Below are 13,605 nucleotides of genomic sequence, written 5' to 3'. Positions count from 1 at the left end.
AATCTGTACAAAGGTAAAGGTGAAAAATAGAATTTGATTACAAAAGAATTTAACATCATCTGTACACCACAGATAATGCTTTCCATAAGATAAATTGATCACCATCCTCATTCAATCATTTTGAGATGTTATCTCCTAATTTTTAAAGCATGTGTTTTCTGTGGACTTATATACAATTAGTGTTTTTATAATATTTCCTGCTTGACTGTGAACAGCTCAGGTATTATACAATGACTCAAAGGAGATGAATGAGGGGGAAGCTTATGCATGTTACTTGAATGAAAGGTATTTCACTTGTCTAGCTCCAAAAGAGCCAAGAAAGCTAAGTGATAAAAGCACCAGCTTAGACTCTTTTGAACATAAATTCAGGCATTTTAATGTGTATCTCATTAAAGCTACATGAGTTTCCATGTAGGTTATTCATACATATTATGGCACTTGGACTTTCCTAACAGGTATTTAGTTACCTAGGACATCTAGGCTAAAAAAGAAAACATCTGCTAAAATTAACCATTTCTGTAAGAAAACACTTCTGTCCCAACTTTCAAACCCCTTAATTTTCCTGAAAGTTGCACCAAAATACAACTGTTGATATTTCACATTCTTTGAGTGAGTTGCCTTTGCCAAGGAGGTCACATGAACCTGTGAGTTTCCATCTCTAGTGATTTGTGAACACAAAGAAAGGCCACCTTACCCCTCTCAACAAAGCAAGCTGTGTCCTGCTCCTTTGTAATTACAATATGCAGTACAGGTACTGGTGGATCCATTTTTTGGTTGGACTGGAGTCTTAGCAGTAATTACCCACTTTGGCAGTCCAAATTGAAGCCAAGGCAGTTGACACTGGCAGGTTTTCTCCAGGTAAGGCATTATTCTGACATCTGCTGGCCTGATATCCAACTGTACATCCTAATATACTGCACTTGTTATTCAAAAGGAGTATAAACATTAATCCAAAGGTAAGAACAATTTAGTGAACACAAATGAAACACATTTAAACTAGGCCCATGTATTTTCATATAAATCTCACAACTCTACCAGTATTTTGGTAGGTTTCTATTGCTTTCTTAACTCATCCAAACTGCTGTATATTACAAGGCTTTAATACAAGCAGCTTTGGGAAAGAAAGGTATATTTGGAAGGGAAAAAAAGTTTTGACAAGTGAAAACCAAAAAAAAAAATCCAAGAAGCTGTTTTTTAAAAAAAACTTTACTTGTAAAATTAAGCAGCATGCTACTTTGTGATTTATATTTGAATTTAAAAAGACTAATTAGACCGAAATAAAGACAAAAACCGAAAAATGGCAAGTCTATAAATAATGAAAAATTTGATTTCACTAGACTTCAATGAAAAACATTTGGTAATTAAATACTTGCTACTGTTTGTTACCTTGATGAACTTTATTAGGGCTAAAACTATAACAAAGTTCATCCTAAAACTTTTCGCAATGCAAAATTATTTTCACTCGAGGAGTGTCTCAACTTGAATGCTAAGAATTACAAGCAATCCTCTGGAGCAGACACATTCATAAAACTTTATACATCTTTTGGAACTAAGATATTTATACTACTAAAATCAAACATGCATCACTTCCCATACATTCTGGTATCATGATTTATATTACATTATGTAACACCATTCTTCTAAACAGCAGCACTTTATCATACGTTTGCTCCGTTTTCTTTGGATTTCTGATCTTTATCTTCGTTCTTCACAACCTCCTTCAAAAGGAAAAGGGAGAGGATGAGAGGAATTGTAGAATCTACATTTCTCATGCAAACTGTAAAGCAGCAGATACTTTATGAGCTTTATGAGACACTGTTTGTATCTTTAAGATACTATGTGAACTGTTAATTATAACCAATTCCAGGATCTTCCTGAAAAACTGAGGGGTAGAAATGCTCTGGAGCTTCTGGGTTTTGCTTAAAACTCATTTTACTGAGATACTCTCACATACTGAAAAAGTTGAATTCTGCCTTGTAAAAGTACTCTTGACCAGTCAAACAGAGGAGCAGATTTGGACTGATGGAGATGGACAAGATCAGGACAGGAAAACATTCAGATAGTTTGAGATCTACATGAATATTTATACCTTTTTAAAAACACTGAAGTCAGGAACATGTGTTGCAGGTTAAGAAAAAGCACATTTAATTTGTTACCTTTAAATATTCAATCATTAAGCTTCTTCTCTATATATGTTAAGATACTCCTGCCTTGAATTCAAGTCAAAATTGTTTTTATATTGAAGTGTTTGTTTCAATAATTAGTCTACAGAAGTTTGTCTGCAATAATAAAAAAATGAAATTAAACAATTCTTACCTGTTTGAGAACACTCTGTATTTCATCCATAACAGTAGCTAAATTTTTGATTGTCTTATTCAGCTGACCCTCAAATTGCAATTTTTTATCATCTGAGGTCTTCAAATTTTCTTGCAGCTGGCCAAGGTCCTTTTTTACTTCTTTCAGCTCCGCAGACAGACTTTTGTTAGAATTCTCCAGTTGCAGTATAGTTTTCTCATCCTCATCTTAGGAAGGGAAGACATGAAAACATCAAGTCACTTCCAATGCTGTGTACTTTGCACCTTGATATTCTATTTGTGTACAACAACATAATACTAATTTTTAAAGAACATTAAAAACTACACTGAATTACCATTTGATAATACTTAATTCTGACCACATTTAAAGTCTTGCATTCAAATTGAGTAGAATTTAGAGCACAAATATTACCCAAATTGATTTCTCTACTGAAGAAGTCTCAGTGCCATGCACCCCTGTAAGCTGCCTTCCAAGTAACACCCCACCTGTTTTTTCTTCCAGTAGCTGCAGCTTTTGCTCAATCTCTGCCCGCACCCTTTCGCTCTTCTCCAGCTTCTGCAGGAGGCTGCCCACATCCACCATGGCCCCGTTGTACACGATGAGCCCCACGTTCTCCTCCACAGCCTTGCACTCCTGCTTCACCGTGGGTGATGGCAGCAGCAAACGGTTCCCTGCAGGGGGACAGGCACAGTCAGTGCAGAGAGCAAACGGAGACACCTCAGTGCTGCTCCACCCTGAATAGCCTCAGATACTGCTGCTCTATCCTGAATAACCAGAGTCAGTGCAGAGAGCAAACTCAGACCCCTCAGTGCTGCTCTACCCTGAATAGCCTCAGATACTGCTGCTCTATCCTGAATAACCAGAGTCAGTGCAGAGAGCAAACTCAGACCCCTCAGTGCTGCTCTATCCTGAATAAACACAGCCTCCCAGAGACCAGCCTCAGATACTGCTGCTCTATCCTGAATAACCAGAGTCAGTGCAGAGAGCAAACGGAGACACCTCAGTGCTACTCTACCCTGAATAGCCTCAGATACTGCTGCTCTATCCTGAATAACCAGAGTCAGTGCAGAGAGCAAACGGAGACACCTCAGTGCTGCTCCACCCTGAATAGCCTCAGATACTGCTGCTCTATCCTGAATAACCAGAGTCAGTGCAGAGAGCAAACTGAGACACCTCAGTGCTGCTCTATCCTGAATAAACACAGCCTCCCAGAGACCAGCCTCAGATACTGCTGCTCTATCCTGAATAACCAGAGTCAGTGCAGAGAGCAAACCCAGATACCCCTCAGTGCTGCTCTACCCTGAATAACCACAGAGTCAGTCCAGAGAGCAAACTCAGACCCCTCAGTGCTGCTCTATCCTGAATAACCACAGCATCCCAGAGACCAGCCTCAGATACTGCTGCTCTATCCTGAATAACCACAGGGTCATTCCAGAGACCAGCCTCGGACACTGCTCAGGAGAATAAACAGAGACCCAAGGCTGCTGCTCTATCCTCAATAACCACAACATCATCCTAGAGACCAACCCCAGACACTTCTCAGGAGAACAAATACAGACCCAAGGTTGCTGGTCTATCCCTCACACTTCTCTCCTTCTCCTGACCCCAGTTCTCCCCCCTGCCAAAAAGCAGTGTTCTCTTTCAAGACATCATTCTATGCCTCTTTCCTGCAGGAATCTGTCTTCAAAACTCAGGCTCCATTCCACTACCTGCAGCTCTGAGCCTCCTGACTTCAAAACTAACAACAAGGAATGATGTTCATCAATACTGAACATTAACCCCTGTCCTCTTTCCTGTTCCAAGACATTAAGATTTATCCTAGGGTTGAATATTATGTGTTGGAAGCACCAAAAACCCTGTTGCTTTTGAACATTGATGAACATTGACAACGCTCATCAGTACTGAACATTAACAATTACCATTAACAACGTTCATAAATATTAACATTAACCTCTGTCCTCTTTTCTGTTCCACAATATAAAGATTTATCCTAGAGTTGCAACATTACGTGCTGGAAGCACAAAAAATCCTGTTACTTTTGAACTGCCAAGGATTTACTTTTCCAAACTGGCTCAATTAGTTTCTACAAGAAATCAAGTACCTCAGAACTCTCATTATCACACAGAAATAACTCTCTGGAAGTTTGTGGGGGAAAAAAAAAATACCACCTAGCATATCTTCCTGTAGCTCTTCAGACTCCTCTTGGTTTTCCTCATCTTTAGAAGTGTCAGTTAGTCTTCTGTAAAAGCAAGATTCTCGAAGCACTACTTTATTGAGCAGCTTCTTGACCTACAACACATGGAAAGAAATAATTAATAATTATTTAATACCCAGACATCCTGTTACCTAAACAAGAATGGTTTAGCTTGGAAAACTTAAAAAGAAATTGCACAGCTTTTTGAATTTTAACACACTGGGGCTGAAAATGCAAAAATAAGAAATAATAAGAATAAAAATAAGAAAAGAAGAAATACAATTTAGAGACAAAAGCTACATATACAGTATGGGCATATTATAAGCTGCAAACTTCACCTTTTCACTCCCAGTCAATTTACAAAAGATTAAACTCTTATTTCATTGTAAATATGAAGTAGCTGCATAAAAGTAAGAGATCAGGTATGCAAGCAAAGCCTGTAGAAGCTAAATTACATTTATCCCACTTCAAGCAGTCCTGTAACATTTGGAAAGTGTTTTAGTAGGATACAAAACCTGAGCACGTGACAGGTGAAGCCCAAGAGTGTACAGGATCTCCTCCATGTCCTTCTCCAGCAGGTATCCACAATGACTTTGATCAAAGTAAACAAAAGCCATCAGGAGATCCCTGTTAACAGTTACCATCTGGGTCTTGTCTTTCTCCTAGAGAAAATTGATTACAGGAACATTAGGGAATTAAAATATCATTCCAAAAATATACCAACTTCTGACTTAACAAAAGTTTTTTCTCTGTTTATTTTACTGTTACTTGAAGTCAACTAATTAATATTACTATCAATTCCCTACTTAGATCACATTATTTAAGACTAATTTAAGCTCTATATGAAAAGGAATCTTTTAGTATTTAGAAGAAATACATCACAATGGATGTTAATAGCTGGTAGACAATCTCCTTTTGTTCATGCTAGTATGTAAAAATGGTCATAGAATTCATCTAATTATAAAATAGGAAACGTCCCCTCTGCCCTCAATCATTTACTTAACAGCTGTTTTCAAAGGGAAAACAGGTCTTGCAATAAAAATAAAGCTAAGCTGTAACTAGGACACCTCTAACAAGGTCTGTGCAGTCGTTAAGGAAGGTGTTAATTACTTTATCTTTGGATGCCCTCTCTTTGCAATGTTTATTTCCCTCTTTTCTGTCCTCCCGTTTGTTCATTTCCTCTTCGTCCCGATCTGCAAAACAGAAAGAAAATTCAACATACCCACAGCAAACCATTACATAACCATTACAGAGTACATGTTGCCTCTATAAAAGTCCACATAAACCCCCAAACATCTGCAATACACTTCCCTGAAAAATAATTTTAAAAAATGCCTTGAAGTGAGCCCTGTTAAACTCTGATTTTTCTCTAGTCTTATTTAAAAAAGCCATTAAATGGCTTTTTTAACATAAGCCATTTATAATTTTTCCCCTGTGTTTGTTTCACACACAGGACAGAAGAGCTGAAACAAATGCTAACTAGGCCAAGATGAGTGCTGCCAACATCTCCATCTATTTCAGTGGTGCGCCAGAAATTACCCCAATTCTCCCTAATGAGGCTTGGCAGGGTCTGCACTCAGTTATGGTTATTCCTATTCCAATTCAGTATTATTTACTCTCAAATATTTCATACAATAAAACCCATATACACTATGTAATTAAAACCATGTGCTTATACTCATGTTGAGTGAGAGATTACTCTTCCTATGACTTAGATTCTCCAAGAAGTTACAGATCACATCACTTAGTAGATGTCAACTACAAATGGCAGGTTTTTTATCTAAAGGCAGGCAGTACAGTAAAACTAGACTGAAAGAGAGAAAGGGATGAGGCAGCTGCTGGGATGGATTATGGCATGCAGCTCTGCACCTCCCCTGCAAGTCTTGGCTCAGAGAATCATGTGCCAAGTTCAGCTTTAAGCTCACCTTCCTTGTGAGGAAAACTTGGGAAAAACCATGCATTACAACACCTGGTTAATTTTAGCAGCCCTTTTCTGAGAACCAATTGCTTTCTCCTGCACCTCCATGGCTTGTTGGGTTTTCTCAGCAACTCTTGACTGGGAATGGCACAAGGACAGATTCTGGGAAGCAGCAGAGCACTTGTACACAACAGAAAGCCCAGGCCACTCTTACAGGTAAATTATAAGCAAATAGGATTTATTCTGGAAACCACAGATTAGCATCAGCTTTTCAAGGCTGGTGCAGTACTCTGCCAAAAATACAACTGAAAATGCTGGGACTGCAGTATCCACACAGCTCACATCCACATGTCCAGAAAAACCTCTCCACAGAAAGGCAACTGCCCCAAAGTGCAAACCAGAAAAGCACACAGGATGTTTTACACCTTCCTGAAGCCCTGAGCAGGGGAAGAGCTGCTGCCCTTGCCTGCAGGGTCCTCCAGACCCTTCCCCTGTTTCTTCAGGCTAACACAGCTCTGCCCAGACAAAAAACAACCTCTTGTAACATGGGCTGCAGAGCACCCACACTGCACTGTGTCCTAGCTAAAGCCAAGATGGCATTCCAGAACTGAGGAGTAGGAAGTCAGGCACGTAAAAGTGGCTTGGTTTTTCAGAGGTGCTGAATACTCACATCTCCTACTGACTTCAGTGGGAGTTGCGAGTGGTCTGCATTCTGAAAAACATAAAACCACTTCTACATGCAGGCCTTACTTGGAGCTAGTTCACATTCACCATGTTCATACAGGGCCTGGCTAAAGGAACTTCCATCTGACATACAACTGGTCAAAACTCCTAGAATAACATCAGTTTAATAATGCAATTTTCAATTGTTTAGTTCCAGTGTGTTCTCCAGCTTGAAAGAACACAATCAGCGATGATAAAAAAATTGGTTAAAGGTCACAGAAGTCATAGTCCAAGATACCTTCATCTTCATCTTCAGCCTCTTCTGCCTCCATTGGATCGTACTCTTCTTGATTATTGTCCTCTTCCGTTTCTTCTTCTTCTTTAGAATCATCTTTCCTTTTATCTTCCCTCTGTAACAAAAATTCCTAAATATTTATCTAGTCAGAATCAGAACCCAGCAAAATAAAACCCTTACTGCCAGTCAAAATTTGCCTACAATACATACATACATGAGTCATCTAAGAAGACAAATACAAATTTATATGATACAGCTGAATGTTAAAATACTCCCAATGCACCTGTAAAAATTTTCAATTACTGAATAAAATTCAAGCATATTTAAATAGATCAAAAAGTCAAATCAATGAACTAACATTACAAGAGCTGAGTTTCTGAAAGCAGTAATGTAAAATAGAAATAGAAACACTTGAATATTGATCCAGACAGGCTAGACTGCATATGAACTAACTGCAGACCTTCTTTTCATCTCTCTCTTCTTTTTTATCTTTATCGTCTCCAGATTTTCTTCTTTTAGGTTTTGGATCATCTGTTTCATCATCTTTTTCTTCTTTCTTTTCTTTTCTCTCATCTTTTTTGCTTTTTTTGTCCTTTTTGTCCTCTCTCTCTGGGAGAGAAATCAGTGCTTTGTAAATTCTGACACCAAAATCTCTCTGAAGCATTTCATTGAAGAGTTCTGCAAACAACGATACCTGCACATAAAGAAGAAAAGTGACAAAAAGTTTTAAAACATGTATTAAAAACTTACATAACTATGATAAAATAGCTGTGAGGTGCTGTCAGAACCCAGGAGATCCCTCTGGCTGTCCTGGATGGCTCGAGCCCCTGCCAGGGGGCTCAGAGCCCAAGACCCCTGTGCCTTTGATTTTGACCCATGGAAACAATTACCAGTCTTATATGAGGATCTGTAAACCATGAAAGTTTAAGTAGAATAATAGTTTGTCACAGGGTGAAAAGTAGAATTTTGGGGTTTTTAGAATGGGAGATCGGGGTCCCAAGATGGAGGAATTTGAGCATGCCTTGTCCTTCTTTCTCCTTCCTAGCCTCCATCTTCTGGTGATGGTGGCACTTTTGGATAGGTTTAGAGTAGGAACACACTGTCTAACATAGGTGATAGGTACTGGGAAATTATTGTAAATAAAGTACATGTAGTTTTCAGTAGAAAAAGATAACACTGCACTGAAAGTGTCAGTGTGCCACAACCCAACCTGCCAGACCTTGGGGGGTTGGAGAAAGCATGTTATAGATAACAGAAAATAAACAACCTTAAAAAGCAGAAGAGAAGAATCCTTTGGTTGCCAGGCTGGGAAAAGAGACTCTCTAACACATCTTGGGGTCATCCTGAACCAGACCCCGAGAAGGTGCAATTTTAGCAACTTCCACCATATCAGAACTATATGAAGTGTCAGATTTCTTACTATCTGCTTTGAACATGGAATCCTTACACAACTTTACAGATTCCACTCAGTATCTGAAAACCTGTGTGTTCCTCTGGATAGCACGCAGTGAGTGCATGGTAACTACAGTAACATGTACCAAAGGCTCAGCAATTCAGGAACCTTCACAGGACAATTAGAGAGAAACCAGAAGAGCTGGGCGTGTGTTACCTCGAAGGAATGCTCTTTGTTGTCCTCCAGCCTGTAGTCCAGCAGCACGCTCAGGGACATGATGCTGCAGTCGAACTTGCCGCTCTTGGCCGCCCAGTTGGGGTGCACGATGATGGCCGGCTCGTCGGGCAGGATGTAGCGCCGCTCCCGCCGCTGCCGCTCCAGCTCCTCCTGACGCTTCCTCTCCTCCTCCTGCAAAGGGACACAAAACCAGCGTGGAGCAAACTCCAACGTCACTGGGGTGTTTTCTGGAAAAATCCCTTTGCCAGGATTTCTTCTCCTGGGAAGCTGAGAAGCCTCAGAGAAGAATGAAAACAATCATTATCTGATTGCTTCTCCTTTGTTTGGCTGCTTTGGAATGTGGTTGGAGATTGTTTATCCAACAGGTGCATCTTTGATTGGTTCCATGTGAATTGTTTTTACCTAATGACCAATCACCATCAACTGTGTCAGACTCTGAGGAGTCAGTCACGAGTTTCTCATTATCATTCTTGTTAAACCTTCTGTCTGTATCTTTCTTTTCCTTTAGTATAGTTTTATTATAGCATTCTATAATATTGTATAAAATATAGTAGATATAATATAGTAGAGTATACTCTATTATACTATACCACATATTATATAGTATAATATATAACATTATACTATACTATTATATAGTATATATATTATACTATACAATAGACTAATATAATATAGTATAATATAATACAATATAATATCATAAAAATAATAAATCAGTCTTCTGAGAACACCGAGTCAGATTCCTCATCTCTCACCTCATCCTGGAAACCTCACAAACATCACACTCCAAAGCTGAAGTTTCAGCCTCTACATGAGTTTTTGGGACTCAGTGCTTCCCAGAGCAAAGGAAAGCCTAAGCTGCTGGAAGGAACACACAGCTGTACAGCACAGCGAGCTGTTTATTCCTTACAAAGGAAGAGAAATGTTTCATAGCTCACCTCTCCAAAGACACCCAACACAGCTCTAACAGTTACCAGGTGACAATTTTATCTAACTCTTGATTATGGAAATGCAATCTCTACGGATATACCTGATGCAAATGAAACTAAGGGTTACGAAATGTAAAATGCCACCATCTTTCTGACTGCCAAGAGACAAATCCTGAAGTCTCCTGACTACAGAGGAAGTCAAGGCAGAGCTTGTGCTTCATAAAAAGCCAGCACACTCACAGCTCCCCCTCCAATCCTAAAGAAAGCTGTGGCAAGAAATCCAAGCTAGCTGAACCCCATCCAAGCTGTGGGAAAAGGCAGCAGCAGCTGACAGAATTAGCAAGCACATGGCCTTTCCTCCCTCAACAAGGTTTAGAGAGATGTATAAAAATATCAAACTTCCAATCACCCCATACAGGTTAGCAGGTAAGATACAAAAAGGCAGGTTTAAAAGCAACTAAAGCACAAGGATTTTCCAGACATTTCTGCCCCTTTTCTATGGTTGAGCTTTGGCCTTACTGCACAGATTTTGTCAATTTTTGTGAAGCAGCAAACCAGACTAGGCACTGCAACTACAAACCACAAAACTGAGAAACTCTAATACACAGCAAGCATCCAAAAGCAAAGACTAAAGCTTTGTAATAAGGGAAAACAAACCCAAGCAAACCATCAGCCACGTGAAGAAGCTGGACTGTGAGACACAGAGGCTAACAGAACTAAGTAATTGCTTTTCATGTAGGTTTAAGGAGTTAAGGTGTTGTAAAGTGTGTTCACTCATCTTGAGCATGACTTTTCTCAGGAGGGTTGGATTTATTTTTCCTTAGATTTAAGGTCAAACATTAATTCAGACACCCTTAGTGCAGTGGCACATTTGAGCTGATTTGGCTGACACAAAGTAATTCAAACTAGCCAAGAGTTCTTCCCAATTCAGCAGCTCAAGGCACAGCAAGAGTTCCCAGCACAGTCACCTGAGAACAACAAAATGCCAGCAGAATTAAGCATATGCCTCTATTTTTGTGCTTATACATATTTATATAAATATTTCATATATTTCATATATACTTAGGACTTAAACCATGTCCAAATCCTAACCTCTTTATCATCTTCAGATTTCCTATCCTCCTCCTCTTCCTCTTCTTTCTCAGACTTCTCCAGCTCCTTTTGCTCCTCTTTTTGTTCCTCTACTTTCAGCTGCTTTGTCAGTCGAGCTATCAGCTGAGATTTCAGTCCCTTGGAGCTAAGGGTTCGACTTTCTAATTCTTTGCGAAGGTCATTCACCTGGTAAATAAAAGCTCTGTCAGTGGCATCAAGCAGTGACATCACAAAACACTGGATTAGTAGAGAAAGTGAGGTAAAAATCAACAGCACTGAAAAGTCAACTGTACTCTTTAAACTTGTGCTGAAAAACACTAATAGTTACTGATAAAAAAAAAAAACCTATTGCATTTAAATTGATGTTTTCCACAAAACACTTCTTTCTGAGGAACTTCTCACAGAGGCAGGGAAAGGATTCTGTTAAAGTAAAATAGTTTATTATTACTACTGCCTTTGAGGAAAGTTTTTATTATGTCTCCTGACAGAGTTAAAAAAGGCAGTAATTGTACAAAAATGTACAATTTTGTAAGTATTTTAGACCCCACATTTCTTAATGTAAATACCAATCTGGTAGATTACAGCAGAACTCTTGTTTTCCAGTTCATGTATCATAAATGATGTCCTTTAATTGTACAAAGTTCAGAATAGATTTAATTAGCTGCATTCACTTTCTACAACCAGGAGTCACCCCTGCATACTGTGATACCACCTCTGGTACCTATAAATTCAGCAAAACACTACTGAAGTTTCTTGCTCAGTTAAGGGAACAAACTGCTGCATTTCAGGTCATGTCTTAAAAGTGAAAAAGTACAAATTTTCAGAAGTGTTTGTTACCTTCATTGTTTTTGGATCCAGTTTAGACCAGTGTGTAGGCGTAGAGATCTCTTTAGCTTCCCCATCATCCTTTTCCTCTTCATCCTGACAAATAAAATTTCAAAATTATCATTCAGAAAGCTTGAAAGCATTTCAGTTATTTTTTAAATTCTGTTGCTGATCTGTGCAAGGTCACAACTGTTTCAGATAGTCTTCTCCTAAAGTTATTATTTAGACAAGTTCACACACACATTCTACCACTTTATAAATGATCACAGTGCCACTCAGCCAATACAAGCCAGATCTGTGGAACACAAAAGGGTGATAAGCAACACCACAAAGGATATTGGGGTTACACAGACACTGCTGGTCTCCAGTAACCACACAGCGGGTGATCTTCCCCCACATTTTAAATCCCCCAAATTACTCTTTGTTCAGTCAGACCTTCCCTTATTCCAAGATGCTGATCAGCCACATGGCCTGAAATTCAGATGTTTCGGACTAATGTTTGTTCAATTTCAAATATCACAATTAGAACTGGCCACAAGAGAGAATTTAGAAATTTCAGAAAATGGCAAAATGTTTGAAGACAGCTATTCATAAACTGAATCTCACTCAACAACTGGTCCCAGATTCCAGCAACTACGTCTACGATAAAAATGTCTGCGCATCGTAAGCACAATTTAATTCCGTTTGTGATCTCAGCATACACATTTAAAGTTAGTGAACTAGCTGAAATAAAAATAAAAAGCAACATTCACTACACTGCTGAAAGCTGGTTTACCAGTCATTGTTACCAGTTATGTTCCTCCTGTGTATGTATGTAGTGTAGTATGTGGTGTGCATTTTGTGCCTGTGTTCCTGTGCCTGTGAGAAGCAGAAATAGAAAAAGGGATTAGCGTTCAGTGCCTGTTCTCCATCAGCCTCCTTGCGTTCACCCTGAAGCTTCTCGACCAGCTGCTGCTTGTATCCTCGGGAGAGGGTTTCCCACTCTGAGCGGGTGGGAAGGCAATGCCAAACATCCGGGAAAAATAAAACCACTGTCTCCACATGAGCTGGAACTGTACGCCCCTTGTGGGTCTCCTCAGGGCGATGGTAGCGAATCTCTGCAAAACGGTACCTGTTGCAAGGGAAGAAGCATGTTGGAAAAAAAATTCTACAATACATTTTTCAAGAGCCTAGATCACTTGTAGCACATCAAGTAAAGAAATTTTGCTGCAAGACCTTGAAGTTTATCTAAAGAAAAAAATTATGGAAGCCATATTTTCTCTTCTGGCACACTTGTAAAAAGGTATCGCGACTGAAAAGGAGGAGAATCAACAAAATGCTTTTCATAAAACTTGTTGTTTAGCCCAAGTAGGTTTTATGTGCAAACAGAAGTTGTTGAAGAACTTCAAATTTAGCATACAATAGGCTTTCCTGGTATTGGTACAACCACAGTGAGTGTTAATGCAGGACAGAAACTCATCAAGAGAAAATATGGCTGTATAACAAACGGCTATTTATTTATAACAAAAGAATAATGAAATGAAGTTCTCTTGACGATCCTCTCCAGCTATGCACAAAATGAAAAATATTTTCAACGCACATTCATTAAAAAAATTACAGTATAACATGTCAAAATAAACCCAGAATTTTTAATTAGTTCTTAATGCAGTATTCAGCACAGTTGGCACCAATCAAGCTGATTACCAAACAGAACATCCTTTGAGTAGTTCACCTGAACTACCAAGAGCAGTTGACAAAGAA

General features: G+C 39.1%; 1 protein-coding gene across 3 annotated transcripts in view; it reads right to left on the bottom strand.

The window, feature by feature from the left end:
* Positions 1–351: 351 nt before the first annotated feature.
* CCAR1 (cell division cycle and apoptosis regulator 1) overlaps positions 352–13,605 on the bottom strand; it is a 30,831-nt gene continuing 17,577 nt past the window's right edge. For all 3 annotated transcript variants that reach the window (XM_066554189.1, XM_066554191.1, XM_066554190.1), the window contains 12 exons: positions 12,766–12,976; positions 11,878–11,961; positions 11,041–11,226; positions 8,996–9,187; positions 7,847–8,080; positions 7,390–7,501; positions 5,621–5,703; positions 5,026–5,172; positions 4,485–4,605; positions 2,802–2,987; positions 2,317–2,522; positions 352–1,718 (listed from right to left, as the gene is read on the bottom strand). In XM_066554189.1, coding sequence (XP_066410286.1) covers positions 1,659–1,718; positions 2,317–2,522; positions 2,802–2,987; positions 4,485–4,605; positions 5,026–5,172; positions 5,621–5,703; positions 7,390–7,501; positions 7,847–8,080; positions 8,996–9,187; positions 11,041–11,226; positions 11,878–11,961; positions 12,766–12,976 — 1,822 coding nt within the window. In that variant the 3' untranslated portion in view covers positions 352–1,658. The remainder of the gene's footprint in view (positions 1,719–2,316; positions 2,523–2,801; positions 2,988–4,484; positions 4,606–5,025; positions 5,173–5,620; positions 5,704–7,389; positions 7,502–7,846; positions 8,081–8,995; positions 9,188–11,040; positions 11,227–11,877; positions 11,962–12,765; positions 12,977–13,605) is intronic.

Source organism: Molothrus aeneus, chromosome 8 (genome assembly GCF_037042795.1).
Source record: "Molothrus aeneus isolate 106 chromosome 8, BPBGC_Maene_1.0, whole genome shotgun sequence".
Lineage (NCBI taxonomy): Eukaryota > Metazoa > Chordata > Aves > Passeriformes > Icteridae > Molothrus > Molothrus aeneus.
Note: the sequence above shows the minus strand (reverse complement) of the source record. Positions and strands in the feature narration are given on the sequence as shown.